The sequence below is a fragment of the Perca fluviatilis genome, chromosome 17 (assembly GCF_010015445.1).
Source record: "Perca fluviatilis chromosome 17, GENO_Pfluv_1.0, whole genome shotgun sequence".
Classification (NCBI taxonomy): domain Eukaryota; kingdom Metazoa; phylum Chordata; class Actinopteri; order Perciformes; family Percidae; genus Perca; species Perca fluviatilis.
The window spans coordinates 14,041,684-14,062,895 of record NC_053128.1 but is presented as its reverse complement, the minus strand read 5'-3'; the positions used below and the strand labels follow the sequence as shown (position 1 = coordinate 14,062,895).

The following is a 21,212-nucleotide window of genomic DNA, read 5'->3' as shown; positions in this document are numbered from 1 at the left end:
CCCTTCTCTATTTAAGTGCCTGGCAGGGCTTGGAAGCTATTGGTAGCCTTGTTGTCTTTGATGTAGTGTACACACACAGAGCTGAGACAAGACAGATGCTTATATGGAGGAGACAAACAGGCTCAAAATGATTTACTTGTATTTAACGCCTGGACTCAACTTAATGTCAAAGCTCTTGGCACTTCCAGAAGGATCTTTTTTTAATAGTAGTTCTGGAGAGAATCAGACGACACAGAGCATTCTTTGTAGCGTTACGACAGCTGCCCCCAGAATATTCTGCAACATTTGTCGTTTTTCTTGGCCCGGTGAACCGAACCAAAACTCATTTACACATAGCGTAATCAATGATTTTGTAGTGTAGTGCAAGAATAACGCAAGAAACAGAAACGCGTGTTCCTCTCTGCTCAAAACTGTGAGAACTTTCCACTCTCTTTCTTCACTTAAGTGCCTGACTGGTTTTAAGTACATGCAGCCTGGTATGGCTGCCATGTTTCAACGTGGCCAAAATAGTTTCTCCATCTGCTGCTGCTGCTGCTGTTCACCCCACTTGTGTGTATGACTGTGTGTGTGTGTGTGTGTGTGTGTGTGTGTTCCTGTGCCTCTGTGGGTCTTGAGTGTGTGTGGTATGCTGTGGTTGCTCGCTGGCGCCAAATTTAGTCCCAGGCATTGAATTCTGGTAACTGTTGCTCTGAAGTCCTATATCAGTACAGAGCCAAACACTTCAACAGATGCCTCCGAAACATAACGGGGAGTATCGAAACGTGTTCTGGACCACCTCGCAGCTAAGATCATTCTACCTTGGAAAGCACATACATGTACACCTCAAACCAGATCTGATTTTTCAACAACTTTCCTTTGAGTTGGTTTCCTCCGATAAAAAAAGACATGGAACAAGATGAGAGCTGACACGAACAGCAAGACAAACGCAGCAGCGGCGCAGGGCACAATGATAGTGAGGGAGTAAAATACAATATGCACAATCAGTGCAACAGAAATCACTTTGTTTAAAGTTTGGAAAATGGGTGTAGGGGGCTATATGATGTCATGCTGTAGTGCTCCCAACACTTCTTCACTTTTTTAATGTAACGACTTAAAAGCTGCAATGATGCAATCGTGAGAATCCAAAAAAACAAAAAAAAAACATGCAGTGGACATTTTTATTTTTTATTTTAGCTTTTGTCACCTTGGTTAGCATTTAGCCTCTAAAGCACAGAAGCTAAGGTGGATGACCACTGACTAGATAACTTGGGGAATGTGTAATGCAGAAAAAACACCCTGGATGTCAGTAGCGTTGATAATGGAGCCAATTTATCTTCAGATTCTGTCTAGGTTGATACTTTGTGAGTTCAAGTGTTATAAATGGCTTAAGAACCATTATAAAACACCAGAACAGACCACCACTGCTCCACCAATGTGTTTTCAGCCAAGGGGTCACCGTGATGTGTGGCACCTCTACTGTTGTGTTTACGATGTAGGAATTCATTAGTCAAAGTTCAACAAACTTGAACTTTGGTATGGAACAAAGAGACAAAAACAGACCTCTACATGTGTTTGAGTTGAAGTGAATGGAACATGAATGAATAATGTGACTATAGGCAGAGTTAGAGAGAGAGAGAGAGAGAAGAAAAAAAAAAAAAAAAAAAAAAAAAGAAAAAAAAAAAGAGAGAACTAATGAAAGAAGCAGGGACACTAACAGAGTTGCAGGAACTCTGAGGTGCCAGACAGTTAGGCGAGATATTGTACTGTGAATGACAAAAAAGAGATGAAGTCAAGGTGAGACAGGGTGGCCATGAAAGCGCTCACACAGACAAACAGACAGCGAAACACACGGACGGAAGGTCAAAGAAACAAACGAAAAAAAACAACAACGTTGTTTTAATACACTCTGACTTACCGCCAAGGCCTGCAGCCTCTCTTTGTGGAGCTGAGCCTCCTCACACGACATCCTGAGGGGGGGAAGCAAGGGGAGAGGGGGGGGGGTGAAAGGAGAAAAAGGACGTGAGATCTGGGAAGACTTGAGTCCTGGAGTCCCTCAGCGAGAGATTGAAAGGCAGAGAAGGGGAGGGAGGTGGAGGAGAGAGGGAAGAGAAGGAGAAGAGGAGGAGTATCCAGACGAGGTCCTTCCTCAGCAGTAATCCAAGCGGAGAGAGGAGACAGTGGGAGAAGGAGCTCACGCTGGTCACAAGCAAAGATCTCTCATTCACTGGCCATGTGCCTCACACTCAGCCTCTCTCTCTCTCTGACTCTATCACCCACTCTTTCTTCTGCGCTCTCTGTCTCTCCTCCCATTTGTCCCCTCCTTCCCTTCCCTCCCTCTCTTTTTTAGGCATGAGCCATGTGTGATTAAACAGCTGGGAGGAGCAGCTGAGAGGGAAAGAGAGAGAGAGAGAGAGAGAGAGAGAGAGAGAGAGAGAGAGGGAAGGGAAAGTAGAGAGAAGTGATGGCATGAAGGTAAGGGGGTGTGAGAAGAGGGGGAGAGTGAAAAAGAAATGAGGGAGAGAAAGAAAGAAGAGCAAAGTAAAATTGCAGAAGTAAGGAAAAGGGAAGCAGAGGAGTTATTTGTCACATTTGAAAGCCGATAGCAGAGAATGGGAAATGGAACATTAAAAAAAAATGTTCTCCATTTTTTGTTCCCTTTATCTTCTAATAGCTTAATTTTTTTCATCTTCACTAGATTTAGGCCTTTATTACTGAGAGAAATCAGTAGATCAATATAAACACTACTCCCTACTATCACAGACACTGAACACTCAGTTCTGTGCTTAAAGGGGGCAGTCTACTAAAATAAACATTTATACCAGGGTAGAAATTACTAAATTCATTAACTGAATATTTACTTTTGTTTCCCTGTCATTGATTTTAGTGATAACTTACTGGGAAATTTATTTCAAAGAATGTAATATACAAACTAATCAATGTAGTTATCATTGGATTTCTTTTGGCTCACAATTGGAAATCTGCTTACCACAGTCCCACTTCAGTCCATGCTCTGAAACACAGAATACTGCGTGTGTTTTTCAAACAAATGATGTCAAAAATAGCATTTCTCAATCCTCAACCACAAAAGTAATCAAAGACAATACCAGGAAACAAAAATACAACTTTACATCTGAAAAAGAAACCTAGTTGTCATGTTTTCGAGACAGAACTCGCTGGCCAATTGGTGCCACTGCATTATGATATAACAAACTGCTCCCAGCACCCTCACCCATATGTTATTTGGTTTAAAGGATTGCTGATGCGAAGAGCTAATTGCTGAGCTACGATGTGCTATTGTTGCTGCCAATCCCAGGCCACCACCGCACTGTAAGCTAGACTCACATATGTTTTTCTTTGTATGGAGTATAGTCATCTCACTTTTAGAAGTAAAACTTGCACATAGCGTGTTACTATCGTTTTGAGATATTCTAATCTTTTAATGAAAGTCGATGCAGTGATGTCGCCCACACACAAACAATCCTACAGCTGACTCTTCAGGTTCTATTTCTGGTCACTCTGGTCACACACTTATTCCATCGCGTTTTCAAGTGACATCAATAGAAGCCTTGTACTTCAGAAGAAAACATAAAAAGGAGCAGGATACAAAAAAAAAGCACTCTGTGAATGGAATGGAACAGCAGTGGAACATCTTTCTAAATACAAAGGGCAAAAAAGACCTTCACTCACTCACTCACACACACACACACACACGCACACACACACACACACACACACACACACACACACACACACACACACACACACACACACACACACACACACACACACACACACACACACACACACACACACACACACTGTAAATGGGTCACTGTTAACTGTGTTCCAATTGTCTTACTCCCCATTTTAGCTCTCTAGGTTCACCTAGGTTTCATCCATTCTTCTTCTGCCTCCTCTTACATTTTTTTACTTTATTTTCCTTCTCTCTCACTTTCTTTTCCTACAACCACATCTATTCGTTCTTTGCCTCCATCCTTCCTTACATCCTTTACTCTTTTCCTCCTCTTGTTCTCTCTTTCCTTTGCTGCATTCCTGCCCTGTTTTCTACACTCGTCTCTACTTTCCCGTATCCAACACTTTCTCCTCGCATCCCTCCCTCCATTTATCAAGTTCTACCCTGCCTACATACCTCCCATGGTGCATCTCTGCCCTCCATCCCTCCTTACTTCTTCTGCCTTCTCTCCCTTTTAACCCTCACTTCTGCAACCTTCCCCTCGGTCCTTCCTTGTCTCCCTCCTTCCTACTCTTCCTCTAACTCCCCATCTCCTCCCATCCTCTCCTTCCATGCCCCCATTTGTCTTCATCTCCCACCTGTCCCTCCTTCAATCAATCCATTTCTCCCTCAAACCTTTTTGTTCTTCCTCTTCCTCAATCCCTCCTGTCCTCCTCTTTCTCCTTTTTCTTCTTTCTCCATCCCTCCTTCCGCAAGCAGGGATCCTTATAAGGAGAAACAGCAGCAGTAGTCCTGGTCGACTCTTGAGGGAATACAGAAGCATGTAACACACACACACACACACACACACACACACACACACACACACACACACACACACACACACACACACACACACACACACACACACACACACACACACACACACACACACACACACACACACACACAGTCACTGCGTTACTCCAAGAGAATAGAGAAGTGTATAAGAAATAACTGCAGCTGGAGAGTATCTGCCCTGTAAAGCCACTGGACAGCTGAAATACAATCAGGAATAAATCAAAGGTTTCTTGCAGACATGGATTCAGAAGTGGTGACTTTTTTCATCTGCGTCAATTCTCTAAAGTTGGTCTTTTTGTGCATGACAGTAAACATGTCTTTTGCAATATACAATATGTTTCTCTTGAAATCTCTTTTATGTTTATACATATGTTTAAGTTTGAAACAAGCACTGTGTAATGCACAAAAACCTCAAATTGATTTACATAATTCACACAGTTCATTATCAACTAATTTCAGATCATTTCCTTTGACTTTATCTGTTTTATTAACGCCTTGGTTTTAGTTTACGAAGCTGCGCCGTCAGATGTGATCCATGCAGCAGTTTGACTATTTACAATGCAGCAAGCAGCTTTTTTTGTGTGTGTGAAAAAAGCTCTGATAAACCACTGTACACTACCTGCCCAGCACCAAACAGCAGACAGTAGCCGAAGTGACTAGCTGGAGAACATGTGCAGCATTTACAGCCGGATATGTCCCTCAGGAGTTAAAACCAAAACAGAGCTAAAACGAGAGGGAATATTCAATGTTGCTTTGTGCCTGCTGCATGTGTAAATAGGCAAATGTTGGCTCATCACATCAACTTTATATGATGTGAAAACAAATATATTCATGTAGGTTTGAGTTATGATTTCTTTTTCTACATTTGATGTTTGCAATTGTGTAGTCCGAGCATGGCTTATTGTAGCACTAAGGCCGCTTGCAGGCCTGCCTGCGTGGCGTGTGGCGATCAGCTCGTCGGCGTGTCCGTTATTTTCGGCTGCTCAGCTGTCTAACAGAGCTTGAACGCACGCGCCGTACGCACTGCGTCCGCGGCTCGAAAACACGTGCGTGCTAGAAATAGGACCGACGCCTATCTTTTTGGAAGCGTTTCCAGGCAAAATAGAATACAAAAAGATGTTTATATGTCATATTGACACAAATACATTTAATAAATGATATTTTGATGTTTGAAAGTCTCTAGGTTTTGACATAAATGCAGATCTAAATGTAATTTAAAAAAATAATATTAAATAATTATAGATTTTCAATTATTGCACCTTGTCAATACAGAACGAAATATGCTGTAGCCTATTTTGCCGCCAATACTGCAGACGTTGTCTTTGCTGTAATCAAATCAGTATATATGTATGTTTAACATGGTATTTCATTTTATCAATGGGAAACATACATGTGTGGCATTGGCAGCGAATCAATTCGTTCTGAAGTTGTAAAGACAGAGATAGAAAACCCCCGCAGCTGCCACACGTAAACAGAAACCCGCACAGCCACGCAAACGCAGCCAGTGTGCAAGCAGCCTAATGGGTACTGGTGAGCTATAACTGAGAATTATGTTTTTCATTATGTTGTCCTCTGTTGGATAGAAACTACAGCACAAGTTCTGAGCTTCACCATCAAGATACGAAGAATAAAAACTGGAATGTTTCACCGTGGGATCGGCCCTTTTTTAAAACCCATTGCTGCATCTTTATTGTGTGACATGCAGGTTACGTATATAGACCGTGACCTGTTTGGGGTTTTATATAAAACTGGTTATGAAACCCGGCTCAGCTCTGCAGCTGTCTGACTTTCCAGCCAGTCCAAGACTTCTGGCCTGTCTCTGTTTGATCTGGATTTACACCAACCAAATCATTCCAAAGCAACTTTAACATTATTCTGCTTCATTATAACATTTTCTATTTGATTCCCTTTCTGTCCCACTTTTGTCCCCCTTCCTTTTTAACTCTCTCCTCTCCTCCTAACCCTAATATGCAGCCCCCTTCCCTCCCCCCTTCATTCCCTCAACTCTGGCGTCAGTGATGTTGGTTTGGTCGTCTTTGGAGACAACAGCATCATTGTTCCTCTGCATCGCCAAAACGACGCGATGACCTCACTGCACAGCCAGCCCAGCCCCGCCTCCATCCCAGCCCAGAGGTAATGGCCTCCAGATGTGGAAGCAGAGGCCGGAAAACACACACACACACACGCACACGCACACGCACACGCACACGCACACACAAATATAACAACATGTAAAGAGTAAGAGGGAATAAGCAAATATGGAAAAAGAAAGTCAGTCAGAAAAGCTGCATGTGCGTTTGAGTATGTGTATGCGTGTTATGTTATGTTAATGCAGCCATCTCCTTCGCCTTCCTGAAATGTTGTTAGTAATCCCACATTTCAATTCTCCCCAAAATAACTGAAACACACAGATCTGTTACAGACTGGCCGCTGCTGCATATTGTATGTATGTGTGTGTGTGTGTGTGTGTGTGTGTGTGTGTGTGTGTGTGTGTGTGTGTGTGTGTGAGTGAGTGTGCGAGAGAGAAAATCAGAAATCAGAAATCAGGTTTATTGCCAGGTAAGTAACACTAACTAGGAATTTGTCTTGGTTGAAGGTGCATACATAAAAACAATTATAAAAAAATAATACACATACATAGAGAAAGAGAGAGAGAGAGAGAGAGATGGAGGGAGAGAGAGAGAGAGAGAGAGAGAGAGAGAGAGAGAGAGAGAGAGAGAGAAAAAGAGTGGAGGGGGAGATAAAAAGCAACCCAACCCAAACATATTTCTGGTTATGGGAGTGCCAGACCTTGATCTCATTCATATTTTATACATCACTGAGGGAGGTCAAGCTGTGTTTGGGTTTCTGTCTGTCTGTCTGTCTGTCTGTCTGTCTGTCTGTCTGTCTGTCTGTCTGTCTGTCTGTCTGTCTGTACACACAGTTTAACTAAAAACTCAAATTGAGCACTGCTGTTCTTATTACTGATAAGTTTGTTTATTTTACCACAGCATAACTGCCGTTAAATTGAAGAAAAACAATTGTCTAGCCGAGACTAGCCGATAAAGGCTGGTGATGTCTTAACTTTTGGAAGCATCTGGCTTTCAGCAACTAATCAGATATCCGCTCTGCCTGTTTTTTCTGACTGATAGGACTATTTCAGTAATTCAGTCTGCTACAGCAACGCAAAGCCAGTTCTAAGAACTTTTATTTTACAATAATTTTACAGGAACTGGTCACTTTCAAAGCTTATAGTAACAAAAAAGTATTTTAACCAATTGTCAACAACTTTATTTGAAAAGTAACAACAAAGAAGTACTGTACTTTTGTACTTTGCCTGTAAAGAACTCGGGACGGCTACATTCTGTGGATGCAAACAGAGCCTCTCATATTGTCCATGATCATGTCCATAAGAATTGATAATAGAATAACTCATACCTCCTCTGTGTCAGTTCAGCCTATTGTTTTATTTTTCTCTCTTTTATTCCCTTAGGGAATTCACATGCATGTCCAGATATCAATGCAAGCACGTTTGTCTGCATGCATTGATATGATTCTTTTTCTACTTCTGCAAAGTAGCTTTAAATTCTTTTCATCCTGAGATGCATTTTAGATGAGAAGCAGATGTCTTGGCCTCCAGACACTCAGATTATCACCACCTCAGCATGTTCTTATTGCTCCCTCTTTCTCTGAATGCCATTGTGTTTCCTCTACTCTGTAGTTTGCACATCTCCTCTTATCCACTGTGTACAATTGATGTTCTGGTATTTTCATTTTTATGGAGTGGAGATGGATAAGAGGGGGAAAAAAAATCCTTCATATTGTGTAAAACAATCATCAGGCCATTTGAGTAAAACCCACAAGACCCACTCTGTTGTGCATAGATATTGAGGAAATGAAATTCTCTACTTCAATTTAAAATGAAACCAATGAATAATAACTGAAAAAAATAGAAACGTGGTGGTTCATTTGATGCTCTTGCTGGGTTGCCACCCTGTGTAACTGGATATGCTCAATTCATCCAATCACTATTAAGAGTTTTTTTCCTGTAAGACTTCCCTGAGTGTGCAATAAATAGCAGCAGAGAATGGGCCATCTGCCATTGTGGTGTGTGCGCGCTACATGACCACAACTGCTACCATTATCTTTCTGCTGATTCCGTGGACAACCCAGAGAGAACATGGGGTATGGCCAAGGTTTCTCAATGTCCGGACCAAGTGTTATGAAAACAAAATCTTATTTAAGTGTATTTTTTGTTCTATTTTTAAATAGATGTTCTATTGACCAATACATTGTAGGTGACTTAGAAAATACAGCAGCGGTTTGTTTTTATTGTGCGTGTGTGAAAAATGTTCAGAATAAATAAAATGTGGAGAGGATAAATAGGTTTTGGACTGATTTTACAACTGAAATGTATTTTTTTGTTATTACAGAAAGAAAGTAGGCTACCGAAAAAAGAGGTACCGCCTGGGTACCAAATTCCAGGTATCGGTACAAAAGGAAAACAGAGAACTCAACTTGAATATGTGTTGCCAAAAAGTAATAAGTGAGTTGATTAAATGTGATTGTGTTATTTACAATTTTTTCGGACCTCCGAACTTGAATACAAATCAAATGCGGACCTTTGAGTGATACGTTTGAGAACGGCTGTATGCTGTATGCTGGGCCTATGGCTCAGAGGGAAACGGACAGAGCTACGGGAAGATAAGATGTGATAGACCGACTGAATCACGACAGCACTGTCTCATTTCCCCAATTACAACATTAACTACTGATGCACCAGTGAAGCATGTCTGCTTCATGGTTCACTGCCCTGCTTCATGGGTGCAGCTCTGACAGAGTAAGCAAAAAAAATCACTCCGACCTGTCACTCAAACTGCCTGTTCCACAGCTGATTAGGAAGACTCTCAGCTTCTAGGTGGATTCTAAGTTGGATATCGCTCATACCGGCTAACCGCTCAGCATCTCCTAATCTGAAACATTTAGAAGGTTTTTATGCACAGGTATCATCACTATAATAATAATTCCATACCCTGCATACAAGGACATACCAAACTGCACAAGCTGAATTATCTGTGATATACATGTGCATGCACCAAATTTGCAAAAAAAAATAAATAAAAAAGATGTTCAAGTTGCACAAGCTCCCAAAACAGACAGCTGTTTAGCAGGAAAGCTAGCTGCAGAGTGACATGTCTCAAGTCCCTTCAGAAGTGCAATACATACACCAGCACTTTTTGCACTTCGCACTTTAATTATTACAGTTAATTCTTAGGATGTTGTGTTGTCTCTGCTGTCACGTGTGTCCTTTTTTTGTGTCCCAGGATGCTTTGTTCATCCAATGTTTATGTTGATTTTTATTTTATGTTGATTTTAGAATGCTTTTTTTCTGTTACACGTTTATGTTGTGAAGCAACAGATTGTAGCACTATGTCCAAGACAAATTTCCCATCGGGGACAATAAAGTGTATTCTATTCTATTCTAGACCCGAAGGTGCAGTACCGGAAAAATAAATCTAGTTCACAGCACAAGGCTCTCATGGAACTTGTAGGCCTATACATACGCCTTTCTGGGTTTCAAAGAAAAATCCACCGTGCTGGTGGATTTTTCTTTGTCAAAAAGAAGTTATTATTCAGGAATTTCTGAATTCCAGTTGTACAGCATGCTATATACAATTCTCCACTAACATTAGCTGCAGTAGAATACATCCCAGTACACCCACAAAGCTTTGAAAGTTAAAGAACAACTCCCACTCTCCTGTTCTGTATCTGTGTTCGCTACCACTGGATCAAACATGCTGTTTGATGATGTCCAACATTTTTGACAAAGCTCATAACACTTCCATTTCACTATGGCATTGTCTAGATTTAATGTCAGTGTCCTACTCTTCATTTGACTTAAGGAAGGTTTAGGCTACCCGAGATGATGCAGAAGTTTGACAAAAAAAAAAAAAAAAAGATGAATCTCACCTTTGGGTGGGCTTTCTTCAGTGGGAGTTTCATTCATGTTGTTAGACACCTTGCACTTGGGCGAGGTCAATTCTGGGACCACAGTAAGATTTTTTTCTGACGGTTAGCATTATTCAGACTGTCATTCTGTGCTTGCCATCTTTTAATGCACCATTATGTGATGATGACACCTGCTATGTGTCTAAGAGTATACTGCATGTCTTGGTCACTTGACAATTCACTTCCAGTCCATTTCTGTGGTTAAAAAGCCAGTAAACCGCTCGCATTGTTTAGTTCCTCCAACTTGCCAGCAGAAAACTCTAAATTAAACTGCTCTGTTTTAGGTTTAATGACTGACTAATTTCAACAGCAACCCTATAGATACACAGGTAAAACTTGCTAGCCTAGCATAAGGCTACAAACAACCCATAATGCAACTCTCTTTTAAAGCAACGGGGCCCACAACAAAAAGCAGATCCGGCTCTTGCTCCATTCAAAGAGAATGGTGTTACATAAACTTAGATGTCTTGGCTCGGAATATTAAAAAAACCTTCATTTTACAAAACATTACTATTCAATCTAAAGTGTTGGGCCAGTATAGCTATAATATGTATAACTCTTGGACTGAAAATGCACTGAACTGACTTTTTGTAAAATTCTTATTTTCTTCTTACATCGTTTTCTCTTCTGCCATTTACATATGTCAAAATATGAATACTCTGTCTGAAAATGCAGCTGAAATTTCAGATTGATTTGAAAATCTGCTGATACTGTGCATCGCTAGTACTTGTGGGACACATCATCAAAGACTTGACAGTCAGCATCAGAACAGCAACATTTTGACCCAGCAAAGTGACAGGATTCTTAACCCATTGCCAGTGTTTGCTTGATATGTGTCTTCCATGACTATTAGCCATGAATGCAAATGAAATGTTTCAAGTCTTTTTTAGCTTGACTTTCATGCTGTGCTGATGAAAAGACCAAGTGCTTTTGTATTATCTTTCTGTCTTTCGCGTGGGTATTTGTTTCTCATAAGTAAAGAAATACATGAACACGCATACGCCTGCAAACACTGATACAGACACAGACACACAAATCACACACATGAAGAAATGGTCTGCAGCATGGCGGACTGTGCTAAAACACAGAGGCTGGCCCAAGCCTGCAGTCTCCACATCGACTATGCTAAAACACACACACACACACACACACACACACACACACACACACACACACACACACACACACACACACACACACACACACACACACACACACACACACACACACACACACCCATGTACATTCACACATCCTGCATATGCCATGGTGTTAAGAACAGGGACCGTGAGATGTTGAGGAAAATGAGGAAGAAGGACTGCAGGACTAATTTTGTAAAAAGACAAGTAAAAGACAGAGAAAGACAGTGATAGAAAGAGGAAAATAGAGCAAGAGAGTAAAGCCACGAAGGGTTGAGAGGTTTGCAGAGCAAGTGTAAGGGTGGGTGGAGAAAAGAGAGAGTCAGAGGAGAGGAGAGGGAGGAGAGGGAGGAGTGTACATGGTGTACGGCGGGTCTCCTCGCCAGTCATGACTGAACTGCAGCCTCACCATGACGGAGCTCACGTTCCCATGACAACCCAGCCTGTCAGACTGGAGAGGAGAGAGGGATGGAGGGATGCAGGCAATGAGAGGAGAGGATGGAGGCAAAGATAGATAGAAAATAGGAAGATAAAGAAGATCTACTCACGGCGCTGTGGCTGTGCCGTTCCTCTGCAAAGGTGTGTCTGACATGGCTGCAGCACCCACTGCTCTCCTTCCCTTCCCTTCTCCTCTTCCTCGTCCTCCTCTCCTTCCCCTGTCCTCCGCTGTCCTTTTTGACAGGGTTGTGTCCACCTCTTCTCTCTCTGTTCCTCCTCTCCTCCTCCTCCCTCCCCTCCTCCTGATCTTCACCTCCTCCTCCTCCTCCTTCTTTCCTCCTGCCTTTTCGGTGGGTTAGTCACGCCAGAATGTCTCAGAGCAGCTGCTGCTGCCGCTCCTGCATCGCCCGGCTCTGCCAGCAGGAGGGGATGGGTGGAAGCATGTTTGTGTGTGTGTGTGTGTGTGTGTGTGTGTGTGTGTGTGTGTGTGTGTGCGAGAGAGTGAGATAGAGAAAGAGTGGTCACTTGTGTATTTGTAGGTATAAATGTGCAGGTGATGATGTCAATGAGTGAGAGAGAGAGAGAGAGAGAAATGCAGGATTTGTAGGTGAAGAAAAGGAGGTAAGAAGATGCCAGGAGCGAGTGTGATGGAGATGAGAGAGGGATGGAGGGTGAGATAGCCTGAGATGAGAGAGAGCGGGATAGAGAGCAGAGGATGGCAAAGAGACAGCAGGCAGATAGCGAGAAAGAGAGCCTGAGGGGAGTTACAGTATGATAAAAGGAGTGGCCATCATGCCTCATCTTTGCTGCTTCCCTGAGAACCTTTCCCCTTTGAGACTGAGGAGGGATTCATTTAAAGAGGCAGACAGGATACTCAAAAAAAAAAAAACTCCATTATTGAAAAGGAAAAAGTGGCTTCCATAAGTAGGCTCCAGTGTCCTGCAACTTTAAACAGGATTTCAGAAAATGTATGGATGTATGCATGTATGGATGGACAAGACTGAATGATGCTGAGGATTTGCCAGCTATAAAAGAAGCATTCCAGTCATGTGATTATTCCAAACAATTTATTTAACGCTATGAGCCGCCTCACATTCCTGGTTTGACCATGACGCCTGTTTGTCAAGATTGTTGAGGGTATGCACTATGCATGTCTGCGAGAACTGGGGCACGTCACCATGGACGGACATTATCTTATGGAGGGCTGCACTCTAAGACTCAAATCCTCCACGTCGTCCAGAGCCAGACGAGTTGGAGCTGTCATGTTAATGTTTTACAGCTGGATTCAGACCAATCTAAACACATCATTTTTGAAGATGTAAATTCTGAGCATAGTACATTGAATGATACCATGTGCTGAATGTCAATGATAATCTACTTTTTACAGACCAGTGTGAACCATCCACAATCTTGAAAATCAGTGACCATAACCAAATATACTGTAACGCGTCTGCAGTAGGCTAACATGTTCCTGGCTGTGAATGCTTGTCATCAGCTGTGATGGTGAACAGTTTTACAAAGTTGCGTAGGATTTTACAAGACTATTGTTTGTACATCCGTAACAGAGCTACAGAGGACAATCGGTTAAACTGCATACAATTTGTTTTACTGTAATGCGTCAAGGGGAGCAGTCTGGAAAACCATGAAAGTACGAGGCAAACAGACAAAGAGGAACAGCTGTCACAAGTTGAATAATACAGAAAATACAGACACAATAGAAGCGGCTAATGGTTTTTGGAATGCCAGATTTGTTTTTTCTGAAAACGTTCCGATGCTAGACAAGACAAGAATCCCGCTGCTACTGTAAGTAGGGTATAGTGAGAACAGTTTAGTCTGTGGGGACTTGCCTCAGTTATTTATCCAAACAAGAAGCTCAGCAGACTTTTTATTAGGTCTATAACCTGCTGGCTGAGTACTTAGCAGCAGTGACTGGAGGGGAGAGGGAAAGCAAGCTCTCATCTTCCATCCATCTCTCTGCCCTTCCTGCCTCCTCTTATTCCTCCACCCATCTTTTATATTCCTATTAATTCTTCCTTCTACCATTCTGGCATTCCTTTGTCTCTTCTTTTTATGTTTCTTTATCTCTGCTTTATTCAATGCCTCTTTCCTCCCTCTTCTCCTACTTTCTTCTATTCCTTTTTTTCCTTCCTTCTTTCCATCCCTCTCTTTTCCTTCCTTCTCCATTCGTCCCCTCCTATCTCCCGTTTTTTTATTATTTTTTTTTCCCTGCAGAGAACTCATTCTATTCACTTGGGCATGTTTCTCTTTACAGACTATTGTGGATCACCACTGATGTGAACAGCCTGGGAATGAATCAGTGTGCAAGTGTGCAACCTGGTCATCAAATGGAGGTCCAACAATATGTACTTTAAAATATTTATACATTCATGAGACTAATCAGACATTCTTTTTACTTTGAAGCAACAATTCAAAGCAATTAGATTGAGCATGTACATAAAAAGGAAGGAAAATAAGATGAAATGTAACGTAACAGCTCAATATTGCGAGCGAGACCAGTCAAATTTCTCAGTTTATTGTTTTGTACCAGCAGGAGAGCGGACAGCATGTCATTCCCAGGCTCAAAGGAGACTGAAGTGCCAAGACATTTCACATTCCTGGCTGTCAAACGTTTAGATGTCTACACCTGTAGAGACTGAGTTTCTTCCTCGCCTATCTGCCTTCTCTCTTCTTCCCTTCCTGACAGTTAGTGTTGAGGCCCATGCTTATCATATTGTGTGGTATGCCAGTTATGCCGAGGCTGCTGTTCAGGTTTGAGTAGCGACCTTAAATGGGCATCACACATGCATCCTTTCCCTCCACACTCTCTCTCACACGCCAACACCCCCCACCCCCACCCTCTCCCCCCTATGCTCCGACCGTGCCTTCTGTGACTTATCGGAGTTGTCAGTCCGTCTTCCATCAATTCCATCAGTCATTGCTGATGGGAGGCAACCTGCTGCATAAAGTAGTATGACTAAAGGGCAGATTATAATAACTAATTATGTGCAGCTTAATTAGTGCATCAGCATCCCAGATCAGTGGGATAAAATAGATTTTGACTTACTACATAAAAGCTATAAATTGAGATGATCTTCATAACTGACTTGATCAGGATTAAGTCTCGGCCTGAACACGAAGTTGTATTATTGTTATATATTGCTCAAAGGAGTGCACAGTTCAATTTAAATAAATTTTAGCTTATCAGACTTCAAATCATGAAGTCATATATTTTGTCTCGTTGGATTACAGGCACAGTATGTCATGCCTTTGAAAATGTACTGTGTGTGTAATCCAGTATGGTGATGGTGGTAGTGGTTTATGTCCTTTTTTAAAGTATGGACTATACCGCCATCTTGTGGGGTTTTTAAGCCATTTGAAAATACGTGACTTTGGCGACTACTGGTGGTAGCGTTAAAATATACATAGAGCGGAAAGCAATGACCCCACTGAATACCTATGGGGTCATTACATTATTAAACATATGGGATGTGATTCTTGCAGAAGCATGGAACATGTCCAACACACTCATATCTTTCATTAGGCTATATCAAATGGTGTGTGCTTTGTCTTTAATCTAAAAGCAACTTTTTATGTTTTTTTATATTCTGTTTGTTTTTAGCTCAAAAACACTCAAATGACTAGGCTTTGGAAACAAGCCAAATCCCCAGATCTTCAAGCAAATGGAAAAACTCACTCTAACATTCAGAAATCAAATGGAATAAATTGTATCCAGAGCATATCTTTAGGGGAATAATGAAACTTTCTAAGTGCATACTGTAGATGGTTGTGCATGCACACACGAGCTCGCACGCATGCATGCACATGCGCACACACGCGCACGCACGCATATATATATACACACACACACACACACACACACACACACACACACACACACACACACACACACACACACACACACACACACACACACACACACACACACACAGTGATATGCCCCCTCTTTTTTTTGTGCGTTTTGTTGCTGTCTTTTCTCTTCCCTGTTGTGTGATGTATTCCCCTGTTCCCCCTTGGTGTTTCTATTGAAAAATAAAAAAAGTAGTACGATAAAGAATGTAATGCTTTTTGCACTTGACACAAAGAAAATAAAGTAATAAAAAAAAAACACTCAAATATCAATATGAAAATGTGTATACATTCTGAAGTTGTAGGTTATGAAGCAGGAAGGGTAAAAGACAGCCTGTGGTTTGTGTCCTATAGACTTAAATTTGAAAAAAAAGATGCATATATTGTCTGCAGTAACAGTGCATGACAAATAGGGACTAATACAGTGAGTGCACCACCAGGAGACATCCAGTAGAGGACACTGCTTGTCAGAAAGTGGAGGTAACATGTTTCAGTTATACTTTTTAAGGCTATTAGAAGAACACTGTAACGTCAAGCTGTAATTTTATTTCTTATTCTCCTTGATGATGATTTTTGATGTGTATCATCCCTAATGCCATAACTATATGTGTGTGGCTAAATTGATAGAAAATGGGATGCTATTAGAAGGAGCAGTGAACTGAGAGTACAGAGACTGAGTAGTAGTAGTAGTAGTAGTAGTAGGAGGTTGTTTTTTTTTACTTAAATTGTAAAATTTACAATAGTGATTGAAAACTATAAATTCTATTTTAAAACAGGTTAATGACAAATATACACATGGAATTACATGATGTCCCTGCAATGATGCTCACAACTATTCAGTTTGTCTCGAAAACCGACGCCGTATATCTGAATGCACAATGCTGAATGATTAGTCTAGTATTTATTGCATGGGTCCTATGTTCTGTCACGCCTATTTCATTGGTGTCAGACATACAGTTTTGCAGGCTTTCTATGTCTTTCCAGCAATGTATTTGTATTTGTATTTATTATAAGGATCCCCATTAGCTGACGCCTAGACGACCAGCTAGTCTTCCTGGGGTCCAAAACAACATTTAATCAGACAATATTAAATATTAAATTAAATTAAATCTTTACAGCAATGCTTCCGGGTCAGATTCCCTGCACGTTCAGACAGATAGACAGACAGACAGACAGACAAGCACACAAACACTTTGGCAAATAGACAGAGTTGATGCTCCAGTGAGTTTTAGTCGTTGATCCAGAAAGTCTGTCAGCTTAGATAAACCGGCGATACCACAGGAACTACAACTGGGATTTACTCTGACACGCTTCAAAAGTGCTCCAAATTGTTTGGCTAAAGCACATATCTGACATTTCCTTACACGGAGGACAAAAAAGGGCTTTAAATAAGTCAAAAAGTTTTGATATGCTTTAACTTATAACACTGAATGCTAATAACAGTTAACAGCACACTATTTATTCAGGTCAACAAGTTCAGAAAGTCTTTCTTTCTTCCCTTTTTCTTTATTGACATAAACAAACATACATTGTACCACACAATCATATGGTTTATAGAAGACAAATCAGCAGTTATAAGGCAGGGGGATTTCTATTTTCTTTTATTGGCGCATATACGTTGGGGAAACGTATGGCGAGCTGCATGTCCCCTGCCCTTTGCCATAATTGCAACGTAAAGCATGCGCTATGCCTATGTGCGCACACTCATATAAATGCATTGACGATGGCAACACCAAGTCCTCCTGGAGTTGTGCCTTTTGTCATTAGTTTTGCTTTCAATAACTTCGTAAACAGTGGCAGTAAGCCAACAACTACATGCAAGGTGTGTGGCTAAAGATAAATGATGCCGCATCAACAACGTCGAACTTCATCAGGCATCTCAAAACGCACCCAGATAGGTCAGTCACTTGCTAATGTGAAAGAGACGTTACATTTAGCATGTATATAGTCACAGGTAACAAGCTAAGCATCGCAAAGTGTTGTGCTAATGCTGGGAACAGGCAAATTGTATCTTATAGTTGTATCCATATGATGTGACAGACTTGGGTTCATATTTCACCAGGTTGTTGTTAAATAGCAATACGGAAAGTATCAGTTCTCACATGTTTGCACCATGGTTGGTGTATTTACTTTCAATACAGATGTTTCCCTCACACGTTGAACACTGAAAAACGTAATGCATGATGACGTTGGTCTTTACAGCCAGTTAGTAACACAGACAAACGTGTGTTCTTTGGTGCAGATACCAAAATGTTGAAAAATACAGTTGGCAGATTGCAGTAGACCCCATAAAGTTATCCTACAACTGATTTTGATACTGTACTGTACGGATGGTAGCTACAGGACATGCTTTGAATTCATACGATTTAACAATACAGTGTCAGGGCCAGATCAGATGGCCAGAGACTTGAGACTTGACTTGAACTTGCCCCTCAAAGACTTGAGACTTGACTTGGACTTCCCCCTCAAAGACTTGAGACTTGATTTGGATTCAAGCTCAAAGACTTGAGACTTGACTTGGACTCCCAAAAAATGACTTGTGAACATCTCTGAGGGGGAGTTACCATTCATATAAAGCAAGTATTATTTGGATTAATAGAAAACAAACTGAGTCAATGTGTTGTTTGACCTCCATTGTGAATAAAAACAAATTTGGCTTTTAATCTATAAATTTGTATTTATGAATATGAAATTCAGCCAATAGAATTAAAAGACACAAAATTACTCTTTTTGTGATTTATATTGGATTAATTAATTTATATGTATTGCATATGGTCAAAAACATACATAGTATGTACAGTGTGACAAGAAAGCGTCGTAATATATAACAAATTAATTAGCAATTCATTTTGAAGTAGCATATTCAACACATCCCTCTACTGGAGCCAGAATGATTTCACTGACCAATGGAGGTCAGTAATAGAGGAACTGTAATACTAATTCTACTTCTATCACTGTAGTTAATATGTAGGTTTATGTTGGATTCTGTCATGAAGAACATATAGCACAACGTACACTAAACTTTGACACAGCCAACAAGAAGTACAGCTGTGTGACCCACTTCAGTTCAAATACGTGTGTTTGCTGCGATGGTGGTGATAAACAATTCATTAACATCCTGGGCAGGATTTGGGTGATGATAAAGCATGATGACATCCTTCTTGTCCGTGCAAAGTTATTAAAACAAATAAAATATTGAATATTGAAGAAAAGAGCTCCATTCTCTGCTGCAGGTGAGTCTGCGATTCTTGGTTTTAAGGCCCAGACTGCCATCAAAATGTAAAATAAATGTAAAGTGATGGGATAAAAGAAGAGTATTTAATAGTTGTCAGCTGGAACCTTCCTCTCTCCTTAATGTCAGATTTTCATAAGCTAAGCAAAATGCCATGTTTTCCGTTAAACGCACTTCAGACATCATCCAGTTTTACAGTTTTGAAATTAAGCCCAGACTATTTCCTTCACCCTTAAATGAACTATATCATCCCACAGAATGAAAGTCACACAAACTACAGCCAGATCAAAACTAAGCTATATGTATGAACTCATGGAGGAGCTGAAGATTCTCATTCCTCCCGCTCAAAGCATAAAATGCCTTATGCCTGCAAAAGCCACAATTTCCACCTTGCCAAAGGATGATTGACAAGTGAGACATCAACATGAACCTGTTCGGCTGAATGCACAACAACTCTCTGTGTGGCACCCGTTGGTTTCTGCTTCTAGTTTTCACACTAAGCCATAACGACTGTTTACATTTCTCCTAAATGATCTGTCAAACCAGGAATAGACTGTGTACAGAATCTGGCTTCATTGTGTACCTACAATGCCTAGTTTTAATAATTGATCTCAGGCTTTAATAGTTGTTGGCAAGAGGTTAAACTGTCATTTAAACCCCCTCCCAGAGTTCACTGGTTCACTGGTTCTCCACTTTCCATTTTTTATTGTCATTTTGTTTTTAATATTTGTTCTTGTATTCTATCCTATTTATTAGTTCATGCATGTTGTATCCTCTTATTCCATGTATATTCTGTATGTGTGCTGTGTGTCTGATATTTTGCAGCTGTAACACTGTAATTTCCCATTTTTGGGATCAATAAAAATCTATCTATCTATCTATCTATCCATCTATCTATCTATCTATCTATCTATCTATCTATCTATCTATCTATCTATCTATCTATCTATCTATCTATCTATCTATCTATCTATCTATCTATCTATCTGTCTTCTGGCTATCATGCTCAATGGATACTTGACAATGTTTAGTAGGCTAAAGGCTCGCAGACAACTGAGCATGTGCGCTTGACCCAGCTATGCAAGGTTATATGAGTCATCGTCAGTGCCCAGCTGCATACATTGCATGCAACATTTTTCCATATATGAGCAGTGGGAATATAACATCAGAGAGGAGAGTGTTAATTTTTCATTTCAGCCCATTAATAGCTTCAGTAGAGACATACAAAGACCATGCTAATAGTTTAGTTCAGAGCACTGGGGTGGAGTGTGTGTGTAAATGTTTGTGTGTGTGTGAGAGAGAGAGAGAGAGAGAGAGCGAGCGAGCGAGAGAGAGAGAGAGAGAGAGAGAGAGAGAGAGAGAGAGAGATATTATAGAGCTTCGTGTAATTGGAAGGACAGTTAGGAAAGCCCATTCAGCATTTAACTGGGAAATCCCAGGCACCGGTTTGGAAGAGGGGGAGGATTGTGGGAATCATTTTGGGGAGAACCCTGTGCTCAAAGGGTGAAGGGGCGATGCTGTGAGCACACACAGCATGTAGCAACGTGTGTGTGTGTGTGTGTGTGTGTGTGTGTGTGTGCATGCATTGAGGAGTAATTGTGGGTTTAATGTATTTATAGTGATTTATGTTGGGTGTGTTTGTGTGTCCTGGTATGTCTGCATGCATGTGTGTATGTGTGTGCGCAGCTGTGGCATGCAAAAGAAGGCCAGGGCCCCCGAGACAAACGTGGCCGCTACCCGCTCGGTTGCCATAGCGACGGGGAGATGGGAAAGGCTCTGCTGGAATTGCCATTAAAATGGAGAGCAGCACACCACCACTGCATGCCTGCACACATACACACCCAATGTATTCGCATGGAGACAAAGCAGGCATGAAAGCTAACACACACACACACACACACACACACACACACACACACACACACACACACACACACACACACACACACACACACACACACAGCTGTAGGGTTCTTCTGCATCAGTAGTGTTGTTGTGGTGTTTATCAAATGAGAGATGTGATTGGTGTGTTGAA

General features: G+C 41.2%; 1 protein-coding gene across 4 annotated transcripts in view; it reads right to left on the bottom strand.

The window, feature by feature from the left end:
- Window positions 1-12,336, bottom strand: part of LOC120545967 (A-kinase anchor protein 2) — a 93,252-nt gene extending 80,916 nt beyond the window's left edge. For 3 of the 4 annotated variants that reach the window (XM_039780671.1, XM_039780672.1, XM_039780673.1), the window contains exons 1-2: window positions 12,189-12,336; window positions 1,895-1,946 (exon numbers count right to left, since the gene is read on the bottom strand). In XM_039780671.1, coding sequence (XP_039636605.1) covers window positions 1,895-1,946; window positions 12,189-12,232 — 96 coding nt within the window. In that variant the 5' untranslated portion in view covers window positions 12,233-12,336. The remainder of the gene's footprint in view (window positions 1-1,894; window positions 1,947-12,188) is intronic. The other variant, XM_039780676.1, reaches the window with a different exon arrangement.
- Between the last annotated feature and the right edge of the window lie 8,876 nt (window positions 12,337-21,212).